The sequence below is a fragment of the Neopsephotus bourkii genome, unplaced genomic scaffold (genome assembly GCF_033783945.1).
Source record: "Neopsephotus bourkii isolate Nb327-2 ecotype Australia unplaced genomic scaffold, CSIRO-AGI_Nbou_v1 NB_318, whole genome shotgun sequence".
Taxonomy (NCBI): domain Eukaryota; kingdom Metazoa; phylum Chordata; class Aves; order Psittaciformes; family Psittacidae; genus Neopsephotus; species Neopsephotus bourkii.
Window position 1 is genome coordinate 2,049,267 of NW_026900826.1, and position 16,017 is coordinate 2,065,283.

General features: G+C 41.3%; 1 protein-coding gene across 3 annotated transcripts in view; it reads left to right on the forward strand.

Moving 5' to 3' along the window:
- FBN1 (fibrillin 1) overlaps positions 1-16,017 on the forward strand; it is a 151,639-nt gene that overhangs the window by 132,992 nt on the left and 2,630 nt on the right. Inside the window, exons 51-65 of one of the 3 annotated variants that reach the window (XM_061347354.1) lie at positions 713-862; positions 2,664-2,729; positions 3,479-3,595; positions 3,949-4,068; positions 5,677-5,799; positions 6,219-6,350; positions 6,959-7,084; positions 7,627-7,833; positions 8,432-8,557; positions 8,775-8,897; positions 9,806-9,922; positions 10,269-10,397; positions 11,206-11,325; positions 14,450-14,681; positions 15,689-15,863. In XM_061347354.1, coding sequence (XP_061203338.1) covers positions 713-862; positions 2,664-2,729; positions 3,479-3,595; positions 3,949-4,068; positions 5,677-5,799; positions 6,219-6,350; positions 6,959-7,084; positions 7,627-7,833; positions 8,432-8,557; positions 8,775-8,897; positions 9,806-9,922; positions 10,269-10,397; positions 11,206-11,325; positions 14,450-14,681; positions 15,689-15,863 — 2,063 coding nt within the window. Of the gene's footprint in view, positions 1-712; positions 863-2,663; positions 2,730-3,478; positions 3,596-3,948; positions 4,069-5,676; positions 5,800-6,218; positions 6,351-6,958; positions 7,085-7,459; positions 7,524-7,626; positions 7,834-8,431; positions 8,558-8,774; positions 8,898-9,805; positions 9,923-10,268; positions 10,398-11,205; positions 11,326-14,449; positions 14,682-15,688; positions 15,864-16,017 lie in introns of those variants that run through there. The other 2 variants (XM_061347351.1, XM_061347352.1) reach the window with 2 other exon arrangements.

Consider the following 16,017-nt stretch of genomic DNA (forward strand, 5'->3'; position numbering starts at 1 on the left):
TTTGTTTAGAACTTCAATTACCTTGTACTTCTGTAGAATCTGGACATTGCCCAGCATTGATGCTGCAGCCGGAAAACTGGATGAGCAGCTGCTTCCACAACTGCCCTGTTGCTGTTCCCCTGCCAACACAGGGAGCTGCCAGCTCTTTGCCTGCTGGATGCTTGTGGTCTGTGATTTCAGCTCTGCTCCAGCATCCTGGTTACCCAGCTTAAGGAAGTAAAATACAGTGCCACTGGACCAGTTTTCTTTGTGTGTGCCTCAGGGAAGAATGAGGAAGGAAAAAAGCTATTGAAAATTGTTTCTTAACACTACACAGTATTAACATTGCAAGTTGATTAAAATCTCTTGACTCAAGTGATTCTTACTAATAATGAAATATAAATAAATTAAGCCAATATTCAGCTTTTACAAAGAGGAGTGAGGTGAAGATAGGGGAGTACAGCCCTTCTACTTCTGTTAGAAAAAAAAAAGAGAAAAATTTGTCCTTTTCCATGACTTTTCCATTGCTTTCCTTTTCTGAGTTAGGAAGCTCCCCTCTGTCTCCAGATCTTCTCCAGTCAGGGACAATAATGCTCTGTCCTGATGGACTCAGGTGGAAGCTGGGTGTTTGGGGAGGAGGGAGGAGTGTCCTGTAATTTTGCAGTTAACATCTCTAAGTGAAAACTGTGCCAAAGTCACCCTAGCTGCTCCTAATGAGTTTTTCTCTGTGCAGATCTGAGAGTGAGTTACTGCTTTACCAAATTTGAAGATGGAAAATGTTCTGTGCCGAAGTCTCGAAACCACTCCAAACAAGAGTGTTGCTGTGCCTTAAAGGGACAGGGATGGGGAGATCCCTGTGAGCTCTGCCCAGAGGAAGCAGATGGTGCGTTATTGACTAGGCTACCTTACTGTCATGCGAGCCTCTCAGAACTGAAAGAAGATTGGGATTCTTATAAGAAGGAATTAGGAAAAATAACTTTGTGGAGGTGTTTAACAATTGTCATCTGTAAAGTAGAGGCCACTGCAGTCTCAAAAAACATAATGCTTGCATTGTCCAGTCTCAGGTCTATTCCTTGTTTGCTTGTAGGTTTGTTAGTATGATTAGGAGCTGAGTATTTTGCTCTGGAGGCGTCACATACAGAAAGCGGAAAGCAGTAAGTAGATCCTTGATAGGCTGTGGGTGGAAATACCTGCAAGACACAAATGGAATTCATCTAATTTCAAATCAGTGTAGGAAGGGGTACCATAAGCATGAAATCTAATGTAAAAAAAAATAGCAGTCAAACTACATCCATATCTGAATCTCCCTGTTACATTTGTGACTACATTTTGTTATTAAAAAAACCCTAAATTTGCAATCTTATCAATATAATGACTTGCAAAAATAGCAGAGAGTGACAAAACACAGGCCTTGATGAAGGAAAGTCTCCCTAGGCTGTTGCTAAAGAAATACTTTCCTTTGTTAGTACCCTGTGTAAGACTGAGTAACTAGGCACCAAACAAGTCAACAGGCCTTTGTACCATCGTGGTGCAATTTGCTGAATGGACTTTAATTCATGCTGACAGTTGTGGTTAACAGCATTACTGGTTTCAGCAATACATTAATGCAGTTAATTTAATTAATAAGTAGATGTAGATGTTCTGCAGACAATCTTTACAAAAGCCAAGAGAAGGAAAGAGAATCAGATGTGCCAGTTGAAATATTTCTCCTACGTTTAATGCTTGTGCATGTTTCATTTCGTTGCCCTGGAGCAAGTCAGTTGCAAAAGCATTTCCTTGAAGTATCAGCACCTACATTTTTTACAGTCCAAACTGTTCTCAAAGGATGATGTCCAGGTCATTTTTCTCATCTTTTAGTAAAGAAATAGCTTTAAATTGTTTGAGTCTGGGAAATTTATGTCTTGGCAAGTCATGGGCAGTGGAATTATTTCTTGAAAAAAACTAAAGTACACAGTTGTCTCACACATGTTCTCCATCAAGTGCTGTCTGGGTGCAGGCTGGTAAGATGAAGCACATTTGCCACCTGAGTCTTCTTCTGAAGGCTTGAGCAGCAGGCAGGTCCCCACTCAGAGCCTAGCAGTGCGTGACACTTTCAGTGCAGGTGTGTGTCTACATTTAGTTCTATTTTGTTCTGCCTCAGCAAAGATCAGCTAATGTATTTCAACTAAAGAGAGTGTAATGTTGTTTTTATGGCTGCATTGTAATGCTGGACTGTAAAAGTATCCCTGTCGCATTTTGGTCCAGCAGAGTGGAAATTTAGAATTTCTTATTTATTCTAATGTCAAGAATATAGCGGGTGATTTGCACAGGTAAGGAAGTACATGCATTCTGCAACAAAACATAAAGAATGTCTTGTTCTCAAAAGACTTACATCATCTTTAAATCTTCAAAAACCACACAGAAAATCTTGTGGACTGGGAAATTGAGTGGTGACTTCACTCTAAGCTGAACCTAGAAATTCTACTCTCAGCCTACCTATAGTAAAATGTATTAGTTATTCTAGAAGTAGAGATTGGCATGCTTTAAGGAGCTACTAACCGGTGACTACTATAAGTTTGTATACATCCCATCTGTCAGGACTTGAATATGAGGAGGATGAACTGGTATCAGTGGTTACTTGTGTAGCTCATAAATAGTTCTGATCACCAAGGTATGGTTTGATATTTTAATTTTTTTTGTAACAGAGGCATTCAGACAGATTTGTCCATTTGGAATTGGCATCCTCGTTGGACCTGGTGATGCAAGACTGGGTAAGTGCTTGAGCTGTGCAATGCTGTTGTTGCATCAGTATGCCATTTTCTACCCATAAGCCATTCTCCATTTTAGTTGAGAGTAACACCTCTGCAGGTATTTCCAGAAGCCATGAAGTGGGGAAACTCATATATGCTCTTTTTTTCTTTTTTCCAATTATTCATACCAATTTTTAATTCAATCTTGAATATCTCAGCTCTCATAAATTAAACTTCTTTTAGAGCAGTATATTTGGCACTTTAATTTATGCTGAGCAGACTTGCTAGGAAATTTATGTAGGATCTAGAATATGATCACATAGTGTACCTGTCTTTTCTTTATACAATCTGTGTAGCCTGTTTACAGTAAATGGTTTTAATCCTCCAGAAGTGCAAACCGCAGTTTCCCAGATCCCTTCAGTACATTCTGTTCTCTCCCAAGACAAACAGCACTTCATCCATATTGGCAAAAGCTTTCATTTAAGGAGCGCTGGATGACTACTGCTTTTCATATCTACTCCTCTCCCTGTAACCCCAGTTGGAGAGTTTTTTTATCTGACATTTAAAATCAGTTTCTTTTCTGCATATTGAAAGCTGGCCTGCAAGGCAGAGTCTGTGTCCTAAACCTAATACATCAGAATTCAAATAGTAGGGTTTTTTTTCCTGATCTCAGGAACATTTCTCACCCTAACAACACTTGTTCTTTGAAAAAAGTATAAAAGCACATGAAATCAGTTGCACTTACTGTGTTGTTTGTATTTCTGGTTAAGATGTGGACGAGTGCCTTGATCCAGATAACTGTAGATTTGGTCAGTGTATCAACACAGATGGGTCTTTCCGCTGTGAATGTCCATATGGTTACATCCTACAAGGAGCTCAGTGTGTAGGTAAGTATAGCTGTTCATCTTCCATTTTAAAAAAACCTCCTGAATGCTAAACATGGAGTAAGGAGCAATGGGGTTACATTACTCCAGTGCTGTGGAGTCTGCATCCCTGCTGGTGCTTAAAACTTGACAGGGCAGGGCCTGACTGATCTGTTCCAAAGTGGTCCTGCTCTGGCTGAGATTTTGACCCAGCTAACCTCTAGCAATCCCAAATTATGCTGAGTCTGTGACTTAATTTGATAGTTAGGTGAGTTCTTGGATTTTGCATTTTCCTGGTTGTATATCAGCAGAATAGATTTTATGCCTTTTTGTTTGAGTATAACCATGTATTCTTGCCTTGATCTAACTGCTTGCAGATACTGATGAATGTGCTGTTGGAAACCCATGTGGAAATGGAACTTGCAGGAATGTGGTGGGAGGTTTTGAATGCACCTGTGTTGAGGGATTTGAGCCTGGACCAATGATGACTTGTGAAGGTGAGACTCCCATGTGTTAAAGGACTGTTGTAGTTGTGTGCTGAAACACTCTCTTGATTTCAGAAACAACTGAGAGGGTAAAACAGCTTAAAAAGAAAAATAGGGACATTTGGAACAATACATCTTTATCTGAAGTAGAAAAATAGCTTCCTCCTTCCTGTATTCATCTTAAACTGTGGTTCCTTTTTCTACCTGGAGATTGGGTGAGCAGGATTTCAGGTAGTGTCTGCTAAGGGACTGCCTGGAGAGGAGCATGCTGGGGTGTGGTCTCTCCAGGACAGTCCCCAGAAATGCAGCTTATTGTGTGTGTGGTTTCTGCTCACCTCCTGGATGACCTTTGAGTGAAGAGAGTGAAGTAATGGTGAAAACAGAAAATGGGCTGCTTGGGTTCATTAGGAAAGAAACAGGAAACAAACTAGAAAATACAAATATAGTGCTAAACAATTACCACAGCACCCCGTGGTTGAATATTTTTTACACTTTAGTCTCTCATTTCAAAAATAAAAATTAAAAAATGCACAAAGAAGGGGAGGAGTAACAAAGATGGGAGAATTTTTCACTGTGGAAAATGTGGTTGAAGAGATATATGATTTAAATTTATAAAGCCACAGGTGGTAAAGGTACCAGAAATAGAGGGAGCATGTTAGACAAACCAAAGCAAACATTTTTATATTCATAGTACTTACAGAAGTTGTGGAACTCTTTGCTGCAGAATATTAGTAAGGCCACAAATATAAATTGACCCAGAAAGAGATAGTACAAATTTGTGTGGGAATCCATCAGTGGAAATTAAACTTGATAGTTTGCTTGTGGCTTTTGGCTGTGGAAGTCCTTAAACTGAGAGGCTTTATCAGGGGAGAGATCTTTGCATACATGGTATGGAGCTTTTTTAATACTCTTCTCCTGTTACAACCAAAGAGGAGAATGTCCTAGGACGTTCTGACACTCTTCTCTGACCTGACACAGCTCTTCTTAAATTATCTGCCACAATCTATTTGTTTGCAATCCCATACAAATGAATGCTTCTACTTTTGCATCAGCTTGCATTAGTTTTATATTCAGTTAGAGCTTCATTGACTTCCCTGTGGAATTTGGGTAAAAGCTGAAATTGCAGGGGAGGACTTAGCAGAGTGCATAAACATCATTATATAGCACTAATTACTCAAGTAGCCCAGAGCATATGTAAATGGACTTCAAAATAATGTTTCTACTAAGGATATTGTTTTATGGAATTCAGTTTATGAAGAAGCTGAATTAGTGTATCTAGAATTTAAAAATAACCAGTCATAAAAACAGAGACAAGATGTGGAAAAGATGCAATTTGAACTGAAGAGACTCTTCTGGCAGCATGGATCTGGAAATTATTTCCACTGGCTGCTTGCTGTTGAAGATACTGAAACTTCAGGTATCTGTGCAAGCATCCTGGCATGCCTGGTGCCTGCTCCTCTGCAGAAACCCACGAGGAACAGAACCGTGGGTCCCTAGCTATTAAATTGTAGCCCTCACTGAACCAGGATCTGTGGACTTGCCCATATGTGAAGCCTGTGCACTCAAGTCTGCTGAGTTCTACAAAAGCTTCCCCCATGGTCTTTGTCTCTCCAAATCCAGATGTCAATGAGTGCATTCAGAACCCTCTGCTCTGCGCTTTCCGCTGCGTGAACACTTTTGGATCCTACGAATGCAAGTGCCCCGCGGGGTACGTTCTGCGCGAGGACCGGAGAATGTGCAGAGGTAAAGCTCCTACCAGACCCTCTGTTAGGGATAATGATTTCAAGTTCCTGCAGGGGTAGGTCTCTGACTCACTACACTTTTGGGCCAGAGTTTTAATCCCAGGAAGTAACTGAGTCAGAAAGAATTTGGGATGAAATTCTATGGTTTGCATTACGCAGTTGATTGTATTAGCCCTGTCCTACCCGTAAATCTATACATCTGCATAAAATGAGATCATATCAGATGATACCGTTTTGTTTTGCCCTGAAAATGGGCATTTGGGAGAAATTGATTTGCTCTAGGGTAGGATATCTTATGATTAGTTTAGCACAATAAAATCGCCTATAGAGTTTGTGATTGAGATTCCAAAGTCAGAATTTACTGTTGTGAATTTCCAGGATCATCCTTCTATATAATGAAGTCTAAACCTTGTGTTTTAGATCAGAATGAGTGTGAAGAAGGAATTCATGACTGTGACTCAAAACAGATGGAGTGCAAAAACCTAATTGGCACCTATATGTGTATCTGTGGACCAGGTTATCAGCGCAGACCAGATGGGGAAGGCTGTATAGGTAAGTGACATTGACGTGTTGAAGCTCTTGAAACACACAGTTCCTCAGCAGAGCTGAAAATTTTACATTTAACAAAGTGTTAAGGAACTCAGGGGAAGAATTACACAACTACCAGTGTAATGGATCTACTGGTGCTGTGTACATGCTTTGCTTTGCTGTTCAGGTGTGCACATGTGGGCAGTAAGTAGAAAATTTGGATGTAGCTGTCTTTAGAGTCAGTTTGTGCTGCTGCTGAGTTGCTTGGAATGAAGGAAGCAGAGAAATCAGCCCCTTGCTGTAAGCTTGTTTATCTCTGCTAGCATGAATGAGAGTAGAACAGAACTGTTTTTAAACTTTGGATGGCATTCAGTAATGCAGCTGTAACTATGAAAAATTGTGAGAACCAGTGAGGAATATATATCAGAGAAAAGGTAGTAACAAGATGGTCAAAGAAGTAACAAGATGGTGCTCTTGCCTCTGAAAATTGAATACAAGACTTTTCTTTTTAAAATGTAATGAAAAATGATACAGGTTTAACCAGGCAGAAGGCACAGCTCCATACAAAGCTCTCTCACCTGTATAAATCCAGTAATGAACTTGATTTTTGTCATATCGTTTCAAAAACACAGATGAAAACGAATGTCAGACCAAACCTGGGATCTGTGAGAATGGCCGTTGTGTGAACACAGTGGGAAGTTACAGATGCGAATGCAATGAGGGATTCACTGCCAGTGACACCCAGAATGAATGCCTTGGTAAGTCACATCCTAATGAGCTATCACTTTGACAGCAGAAATTGTGGTTGAAATTGGATTTAGAACTGTATAGTGAGTAAACATGCTCTTGAATTTACATGCTTTTAGGAAGGAGCCTTTGTAAGTAGGTGCCCTCCTGCAAGTTCATTTCTTCCCATGCTAACTGTGTGCCTGCTTCAGTCAGCCTGCTGGTGTTGATTTGCTGTGAAAGCTGTTGGTGGTTTCAGTCAGCTGGGAATTGCTCTTCCTTGTCTTTGGTCCTGATTTTCAGCCAGTCCTTTTCCTCTGGTCTTGAACAGAAACATATCTTTATAAGCATAATGTAACTTGTCTCCCACCTTTTGTTAAATTTCCTGTCTTCTTTGTTTCCCTTAGACATCGTGCTCTCTTTCTTACTGCTGGTAGTCTTTCACTCTCAGTTCCACAGTCCCAGGGTGAAGTATGCCCTTTCTTTTATATTTCTGACTAAATTCCTAATATCTCGTGACCCTTTGGAGGTCGTCACCATTAGGATTCTCCGTGATGCATAATTTGTTTTCCAGACAACAGGGAGGGCTACTGCTTCACTGAAGTCTTACAAAGTATGTGTCAAATTGGATCAAGCAACAGGAATTCTGTCACCAAGTCTGAATGCTGCTGCGATGGTGGCCGAGGCTGGGGGCAAAACTGTGAGGTCTGCCCCTTCCCAGGCACTGTGGCCTTCAAGAAGCTTTGCCCTCATGGCCGGGGATACATGTCTAATGGAGCAGGTACTGACTTTTCTGTTAACAGCTCTCTTACACAGTTCCAAATTAGGTGATAAATTATAAACTTTCTTTTTGCATATTTGCACACTATGTGGTCCTAAATATTTTGGATATCAGTCAAAAATTTCTGAGAGTTTTCATGTTGAGAGAGTACAGCCCTTTGGGAGGAGGGTACATAGCCAAAGGCCCTGGATGACAAAGCATCCATCCCAACTCGGCAGACACTTATATTGCATGCCAGTTGATTGACATGCACTTGGAATGGGAATTTGCATTCTCACATTTAAGTATGTTGTAGGTACAGATTAAGAGCTCTTTCTGAATATCATAGCAAAGCGATGTTTGATTGACAGCGGCTAGCACATAATCAGCTCCAGTTGTTCACTTCCACTGAAGGCTTGTTCATTTCATTTGAAAGTTAGATTAATGCTATTTTCCCACTTAGTATTTCTCCTGGATCTGTGCAGTATTTCATTATTTAATGTAATTTTTTAATTTTACGTAGAGTGTGGGGTTTTTTTGTGTCAGGTCACAGCAATCTATTGAAGCTGTATAAAATCAGTTCTTGTTCCATTGTGACCTAACCCTCATTTCCTTGCAGATATTGATGAGTGCAAGGTTATTCATGATGTCTGCCGTAATGGAGAATGCATCAATGAGAGGGGATCTTATCGTTGTCATTGCAACCTTGGCTATACTACAGATATAACTGGCACTCTTTGCATAGGTAGGTTTTTCATTATGGTGTATGTGTATAAAGTTTATTACCAAGAGCTGATTTGAAGAAGGAAATACAGAGCTTTTGAAAAATGAGAAAATGAAATGTCATTCTTTAGAATGCTTTGGGAATTTTTATTTCCTTCTGATATCTCTTGAGCATTTTGAAAAACATTATCACAACTATTGGTTATCAGCACTGAAGTATCTGGTTTTGCTTCTTCTAGATCTGAATGAATGTAATGAGTCCCCCAAACCATGCAATTTCATCTGTAAAAACACAGAGGGGAGCTTCCAGTGTTCATGTCCAAAAGGGTACATCCTGCAAGAAGATGGGAGAAGCTGCAAAGGTAAAAATCAAGAAAATAATTTACTGCAGAAACTCTGTGTTTCACAGGCAAATGCCAATCCAAGGACATTTAAATGACGTAAATCTGTTTCCTTGATTCCACTGTCTTTATTTCCACTAAAGACAGTGGAATTGGCCTGCACAGGATGGAACTGATGTTTCATTTAGTTCTTTGATGATCTGGATGAACAACAGATCCACAGGAATTTTTGCAGTCTGACGGCAGCTGATCTTAAAAGACATTGTAACCAATAGTAATGTGATTGATCTTATTTTGATAAGCATGTCGGTTTAAGTTGGATTTTTCAGTGATATGTGTATCCTAATACATGCAAAGATGAGCATGGTTTGCAGTGCATTGTCCAGCATCAACAGAGCTTTAACTTACCACCTCTGCAGCATGCTGAATAAGGGACAGCAGTGCAGGAGGGATTTTGAAGTGTTCATTATAATTTAATTTATTTATTTTTCTTGGTAGCAAAGATCTGACTGAAACCAGACAAATTAGAGCAGCAAAAATTTCTTAGCATGGGAAATTCTTTTGGGGTGATAGCAAGCTTCAGTGCAATACTGTTTTGCAGTCTGCCACTGCTTCTCATGAAGATGGTGATTTCCCATTTATTGACTACAGCAAGAACAAACATATGTAACAGCATCTTTCAGAGAGATCAGAGCAGTGTGCGTAACCCACCATTAGCATGGACACTAGCGTAGCTCCAAAGTCCCATCCATTACATGTGGGCTTCATGTGAGAGGAACTGGAAGCCACTGTGGAAAATAAGATGTTAATTCAAAAGGCTTTATTTGAATCGGGTTTTCTTATATGCAATTACTTGTCTCCAAGTCCAGCTGAATTCTCAGATACTCCACAGGGAACATAAGTTAAAGATGTTTTCTTGGGTATTTTAGATCTTGATGAATGTGCAACAAAGCAGCACAACTGCCAGTTCCTTTGCGTCAACACTATTGGTGGTTTCACTTGTAAATGTCCTCCTGGATTTACTCAGCACCATACAGCCTGCATTGGTAAGTGACGTGGAATGTAGACACGTATTTGGGATTTGTAACTGACTCTTACTCCAGAAGCAAAGTAGCAGGGAGATGATATTGGCTTTCTGAGAAACCAAATGGAAACACGGGCCAAGTTCTGGCCCCAGTCCCACCAGAGCAGAAGATGCAAAGTGGCCCTCCCTCCGTAATGGTAACGTAAGCGCTCCTTCTGTAGTGCAAAGTGAAGAATGGAGAGGGCAGTAAGACAGCTACATTACTGGTGTTGCTTCACCTCTTGTCACAGACTGTTCATTGTTGGCATTGCTAAATGATCATCACAACAAGGAATCAAAAATAACACCGAGGCTTTTGTTTCCTTCAGATAATAATGAGTGTGCTACTGAGATCAATTTATGTGGGGCGAAGGGCATTTGCCAGAATACACCAGGAAGTTTTGTTTGTGAGTGTCAACGTGGCTTCTCACTCGATCAAACTGGGCTTAGCTGTGAAGGTAGGTACAGCACAGAGTGCATTTAACTTGGCCTTCTCTTGCTTTCCGTCATGTTCTCTCAGCTGTACTGTCATCCAAGGAGACACCAATGGAGTAAGCACCAAAACCTACAGAGTAAGCATGTGTAGACTGAAAGGGGGTGTGGTATGGATATTTAGCAACAAGGTGGTATTTCTCTCCATGTGCCTCGAAAAGTAGATATATTGCAGCTAAAGATTTGGGCAGATGTTTTTTGAAGAGACTTCAGTTTAGCCTGGAATGTTTCAGTTTAAGCATCGTAAGTTCAGTGAACTTCTGTTGAATCCTGCGTGGATTTCTGAGGGACTTGCCAAGGACAGGAAGTCCTGAAGTGCCAAAGAGAGAGTTGAAGGCCTGCAGGCTTTATTCCTCTGGGTCCATAGGGCCTTCTCCTGGGATAGACTTTGGTTTGCTTTGGAAAGAGAGATCCCAGGATTCCTGGGTTAAATGCCTGGGTAAAAACAAGGGACTATCTGCTCTGGAGCTGGAAGCCTTAAGAAAACCTTAGGGGGTCCCCTATTCAAATGGCTTTGTGCTGTCTGCTCCATTGAGAAAGAAAGGAAGTCTGAAAATTGTGGCTGAATTTGAGCTTTCAGTGGTTTTCAGCCCTAAGTTGCCTCAGAAATCCAAACCTGGAAGGCCTGAAGTGGTCTCCCAGCACTGGTCAGGTTTTTGGAAGATCCTGAAATACACCTCTCTGTATATGATATACAAATAAGTATGATTATTTGTAGCATAATTTTCAAATGTAGCATAATTTGAGTTTTTCTCCCAAAACTCATCTTTTTAGATGTTGATGAATGTGATGGAAACCACCGGTGTCAGCATGGCTGCCAGAATATAATTGGAGGATACAGGTGTAGCTGCCCACAAGGATATCTCCAGCATTACCAGTGGAACCAATGTGTTGGCAAGTGACTTTTTAAAATCTATACATTAAAATGCATGTGACCTTTGTCAGCAGCAAGAAGGGCAATGGTGCAGTTTGGCATATTTTCTTTTGCTGAATATAATTTAGTATGTTCAGCTAAGTTTCATTGCAAATGTGTGTGACTGTGAGAGGCAGAGTGGATATGGAGCGTGCAATGGCCTGTGACCTGGTTCAGCAAGTGTTTAAGCACAAAATTACCTATGTGAGTGCTGGCAGTTCTACTGACTTTGAGGGAAGTTGTGTTCCTGGTGTATTTTGTGGTCTGAACAAAGGTAGTCTTACTCAGATGTGCAACAGTCTCTGCTCAGATACAGGTCCTGTCTGAGAGCTGATGGTGGGTTGAACTTGACATGCTCAGAACCACAAGTTTGGATTGTTAAGTTATAAAAGGCAAATTCTGTCCCAAAGCATCTAAAATTCTATTCAAATCCTACTTGAGCTCTGCTTTTACCATTCTTACTACACCTACAGGAAGAATGCTGCCTTTTCTCTGTAACATTTGTTATATTTCAGCAAAGCTGCTGCTGTATGTCAGAAGATGCTTCCTTGCAGCTTTGGAATAGAGTTTATAACAATTGCTTAAAGGCCACTTCTGGTTAGAAGTGCAAATGCCAGTGCTCTTGGTTTTATCCCCTGTCTCTGAGCCCTCATAGATGGGGCTGCATATGCAGAGCATTGATGCTGGATATGTCTTGAGCAGGCAGAACTGGGTCCTCTACAGAAGTCATGAGAAGAGTCCCCGCATGTTTCAACAACGTGGCATGTAGCATATTCAAACAAGAGAAACATGAATCATTTTGCTCTAGTGACAGTTATGTCATTTTTAATCACATTTAATGGGCTTCATACAAGCTAGTCTTGTGTGGATACCCGGAGATGTGTTTGATGACCTCTTCGAGAACAAAGGGTCTCGTAACTCTTTTGTTTGGCTTTCTTTGCTTTCAGAAACATAAAAGTGCCTTTGCTTGTTATCACTGTCGTGCTCTAGGGAGGTCTCTGCTTTTAATTGTGCTTACCAAACCCCATGACATTTTACGCGGTCCTTGCTGTGATGTTTGCTTGCTTGTGCTCCAGTACTCTATGCCTGTTACATGTAAGAGGACAAGGAGGGAGCCCAAACACGTGGTGGTTTTGAGTATTAATTAAACTAGCAGATTTTAGGATTAAATTAGAATTTAATCTGCAGGAAGGTAAGAACAGAGAGACAAACACAGCCGCACAGCACTGCCATGTCTGGCTGCTGGAGGACCCTGTGGAATCTGAAGAAGTGCAGCTCTGTTTTACACAACATCTTGGCTGTTTCCAGTCCTTCCTGGGTGATAATAGCATTCAACAAAGTGTATTTTCCAAAGGAGGTGTACACTGCTACTCCAGCTTTTGAGCCCATTGGCTACCACTGAGATTTTATACAGGGAATACCAGTTTTGGAATGCACCAGCACTGGTGTTTCCTGAATGGAGAGAAAGGCTTCAACCTCAGCAACACAATGCTGATCACCAGGGAAAATTACACTGAGAGACACAGCTGGGCTTTCTTCCACCTTTTTTGGACATGAGGCAGACCCAGCAGAAACCCAGAACTGAAGGAAGGAGGTTTTGTTTCTTCTGTCCTTATAGCATCTCTCCTTCCTACTGAAGCTGAGCACAACAGAATTGTGTGTTACAGAGCACAGTGTTCACAGTCTTGCTGCTGTGGAGCAAGTTAAAATGAGCATCTCCTCTTGGTGCAGTAACTTTCTGTGGCCCAAACATGCATTTATGATGTTGACATAATTTCTGTGTTAGGTATGGAAAATACTGAAACATCATTTTGAGTTAAGTGCAAAACCACAGGCTTCAGTAACACAGAATTCAACCCCAGGTTTTAGTACCTTGTGGTCTCCGCATATTCATAATGTAACATCTGTAACTGTATGTGCTTAAGATACTTATCTAGATCTCCTGGGTGTACCACAGGGGAAGAATCCATGTAATAGGTTTTTCCGTGACAATTCCTTCGTATTCCTTGGCAATCCCAGCTCTGCAAACAGTTTGTGTCTTTTTTAGCTTATTTAATGAAGTGTTCAGGGACTTTTGATGTTGCTGCAACACATACTTAGATAATCACTGAAGAATGCTTTGGTTCCTCCCATGTCTTGTGCTGTGTGTGACTGCATCCCCTGCCCAGGCAATTCCGGAGTGCATCATGCTGTAAATTAGGCTGCAAGAAGCACAGGCGTTGATTTTAAACAAAGAACAACCAGGCACATTGTTTGGAAAAAAAGACAATAATGCTCTGAATTCATACTTATTCTCCTGTAACTTAGATGCTTTGGTCAGAGATGCTGCTCTGTGCTTTACATTTTATCCATACAGTGTCCAGATGGCATTTCTTACATGTGCACACTCAGTGCACATATGCAGTTGCTTTATCACAGAACTCAGGAAACAATAGCTTTCAGAATGTTTCAAACCAATTTGCCACATCAGACAAAAAAATCAGAGCAGCTACATTTGAAAAACTAGGCATTTACAGTAAATAATCCTGAACTGACCTCAAGCTCCTGCAGTGCTGCTCTCGGGAAGTTTGGAAAAGGGCTGGCTCAGAATGTGGCAGTCTTTTGTATCTGCAGCTGCTTTTATTTTTATTTTACTACTTGTTCCTGTACCTTACCTGTACCTCACATTTAAATGTGAGTGTGTAGGGAGGGATTTTCAGTGCCTGGAAAAGGTGTCAGAGCTTGATTCCTCACTCCTTTTCCTTTAACGCTGAACAGCACTATGAACATGGGATTACCAGACCAGATTGTTGGCTGTGCAAAGTTTTATTCTTCTCCGTTGTTTCTGCAACAAAAAAAAGTTGCCTCCTCTGCTTTCCAGAGCATGAGCTGACGTGGCATGAAACATCTTCTGTAGAGTAGCCCAACGTTGCTCTGTTGTGTGGTTGTAGTCATCTCCTAGCGACCGCTGCCCTAGGCAAGAGTGAGGCCAAGCCCTGCTCTCTGTCTGTCCATCTGATGTGACAGCATGTTTAGCAACAGTGGAGCACAACCTTTCTGAAGGGGTAGTTTGGACTACACCTCAGAGTCAAAGTTAACGTATGGTATGTTCTGCTTCTTTTCCAGATGAAAACGAATGTCTCAGTGCGCACATTTGTGGAGGAGCATCTTGCCACAATACTTTGGGAAGCTATAAATGTATGTGCCCAACTGGATTTCAGTATGAACAGTTTAGTGGAGGTTGCCAAGATATCAATGAATGCGGTTCTGCACAAGCCCCATGCAGTTATGGTTGTTCAAATACAGAAGGTGGCTACGTCTGTGGATGTCCACCTGGTTACTTCAGAATAGGACAAGGGTAAGGGATTCTCATTTTAAACTAACAGACATAAAAGGGACATAACCCTCTCCTTTTGCTGTAGCATGGAGCAGCAGAACCAGGGGGTTTGTCACCAGTGAAAGAGGGATAAGATTGTGGAGGTGTTCAAGAGTTGGATGCACATGCTGATTTTGGAGATGAGGGAGGGGAAAGGTAACCAAGGGAAGGGAGCAACATGGTTTTAATGCTTAATGGAATTTGGTCAGGGCAGCCAGGTTCAATCATCTCTTTTAAGCCACTGCTTTCACCTCCCTCCTGCACACCCCAGCATCCAGCCAAGTTCTTTGAGCTTGCCACCTGGGAGCTCACACCCCCACTTGCTGTGATTTGTGGTGTATCACAAGTCCCAGGCCTCTGCCTGCTCCAAAGACAAATGATATTATACAAGTGGCTTCACCCACTGGCTGGAATAGCAGTTCTGTGTGCTTTTATATTCTTGTGTGTTCCATATTCTTCTGTGTTCCAAATGAATCATTTTTTAAATAAATATCTGCTTTATCAAGGAAACCAATTTTCAGTTGTCCCAGTGGGAGTGTTAGGGCTGTGCAGCTTGTAGGACCAAGCAACTCAGATGGAAAGCAGAAAGTTTGTGCCTTATATTTCAGAAGTGACTAAAAGCTTTGGGGTTATTAGGCACGACCTCACCTTTCAGATTTTTTCAGCAGTTTCTGAAAATTGGTCTCTTTCAATGTGTTCCAGGTTGGATGACAGGAATTACTAACAACTTCTCAGAGCTTAAGCCTGTGTTTTTAAAACTGTTAAATATTGGCAGGTCTCTCTTAGGCAAAGCCTCATGGAGCCAGGTTCTTGAAACCAGAGGTAGCTGCATTGTGATTCAGTGAGAGTTTTGCCTGTTGACTTCAGCAGCAGATTTTCCTAGGAAAAGAGTGCAACATAATTTATTATTTGTATTCAGTCACCCCAGTCCAGGTTTTGGTAAGATCTGTGTCTCACTGGAATTAACTTTGGATTTCTTCCTTCCTCAGACACTGCGTTTCTGGAGTGGGGCTAGGCAAAGGTCAAGGACAAGAGCTTTCACTCAGTGGAGAAGTAGATGACAACTCCCTCTCTCCAGAAGCTTGTTACGAATGTAAAATCAATGGCTATCCCAAGAGAGGAAGGAAGCGCAGAAGCACTAATGAAACTGCAAACGAAGCAGAGGTAATTGACCCTTCTGGGGAGAAAGGGCTTGTGGTGGTTTGGGAAAGCCAGTCTTGAAAGGAGGTGCACCAGGAGACAATCCCACAGCAAAAATGTACACCCCTAACCAAGTAGAAAAGCTCATTGGAGAGCTGGATTTAGATGTTGAGTAGTC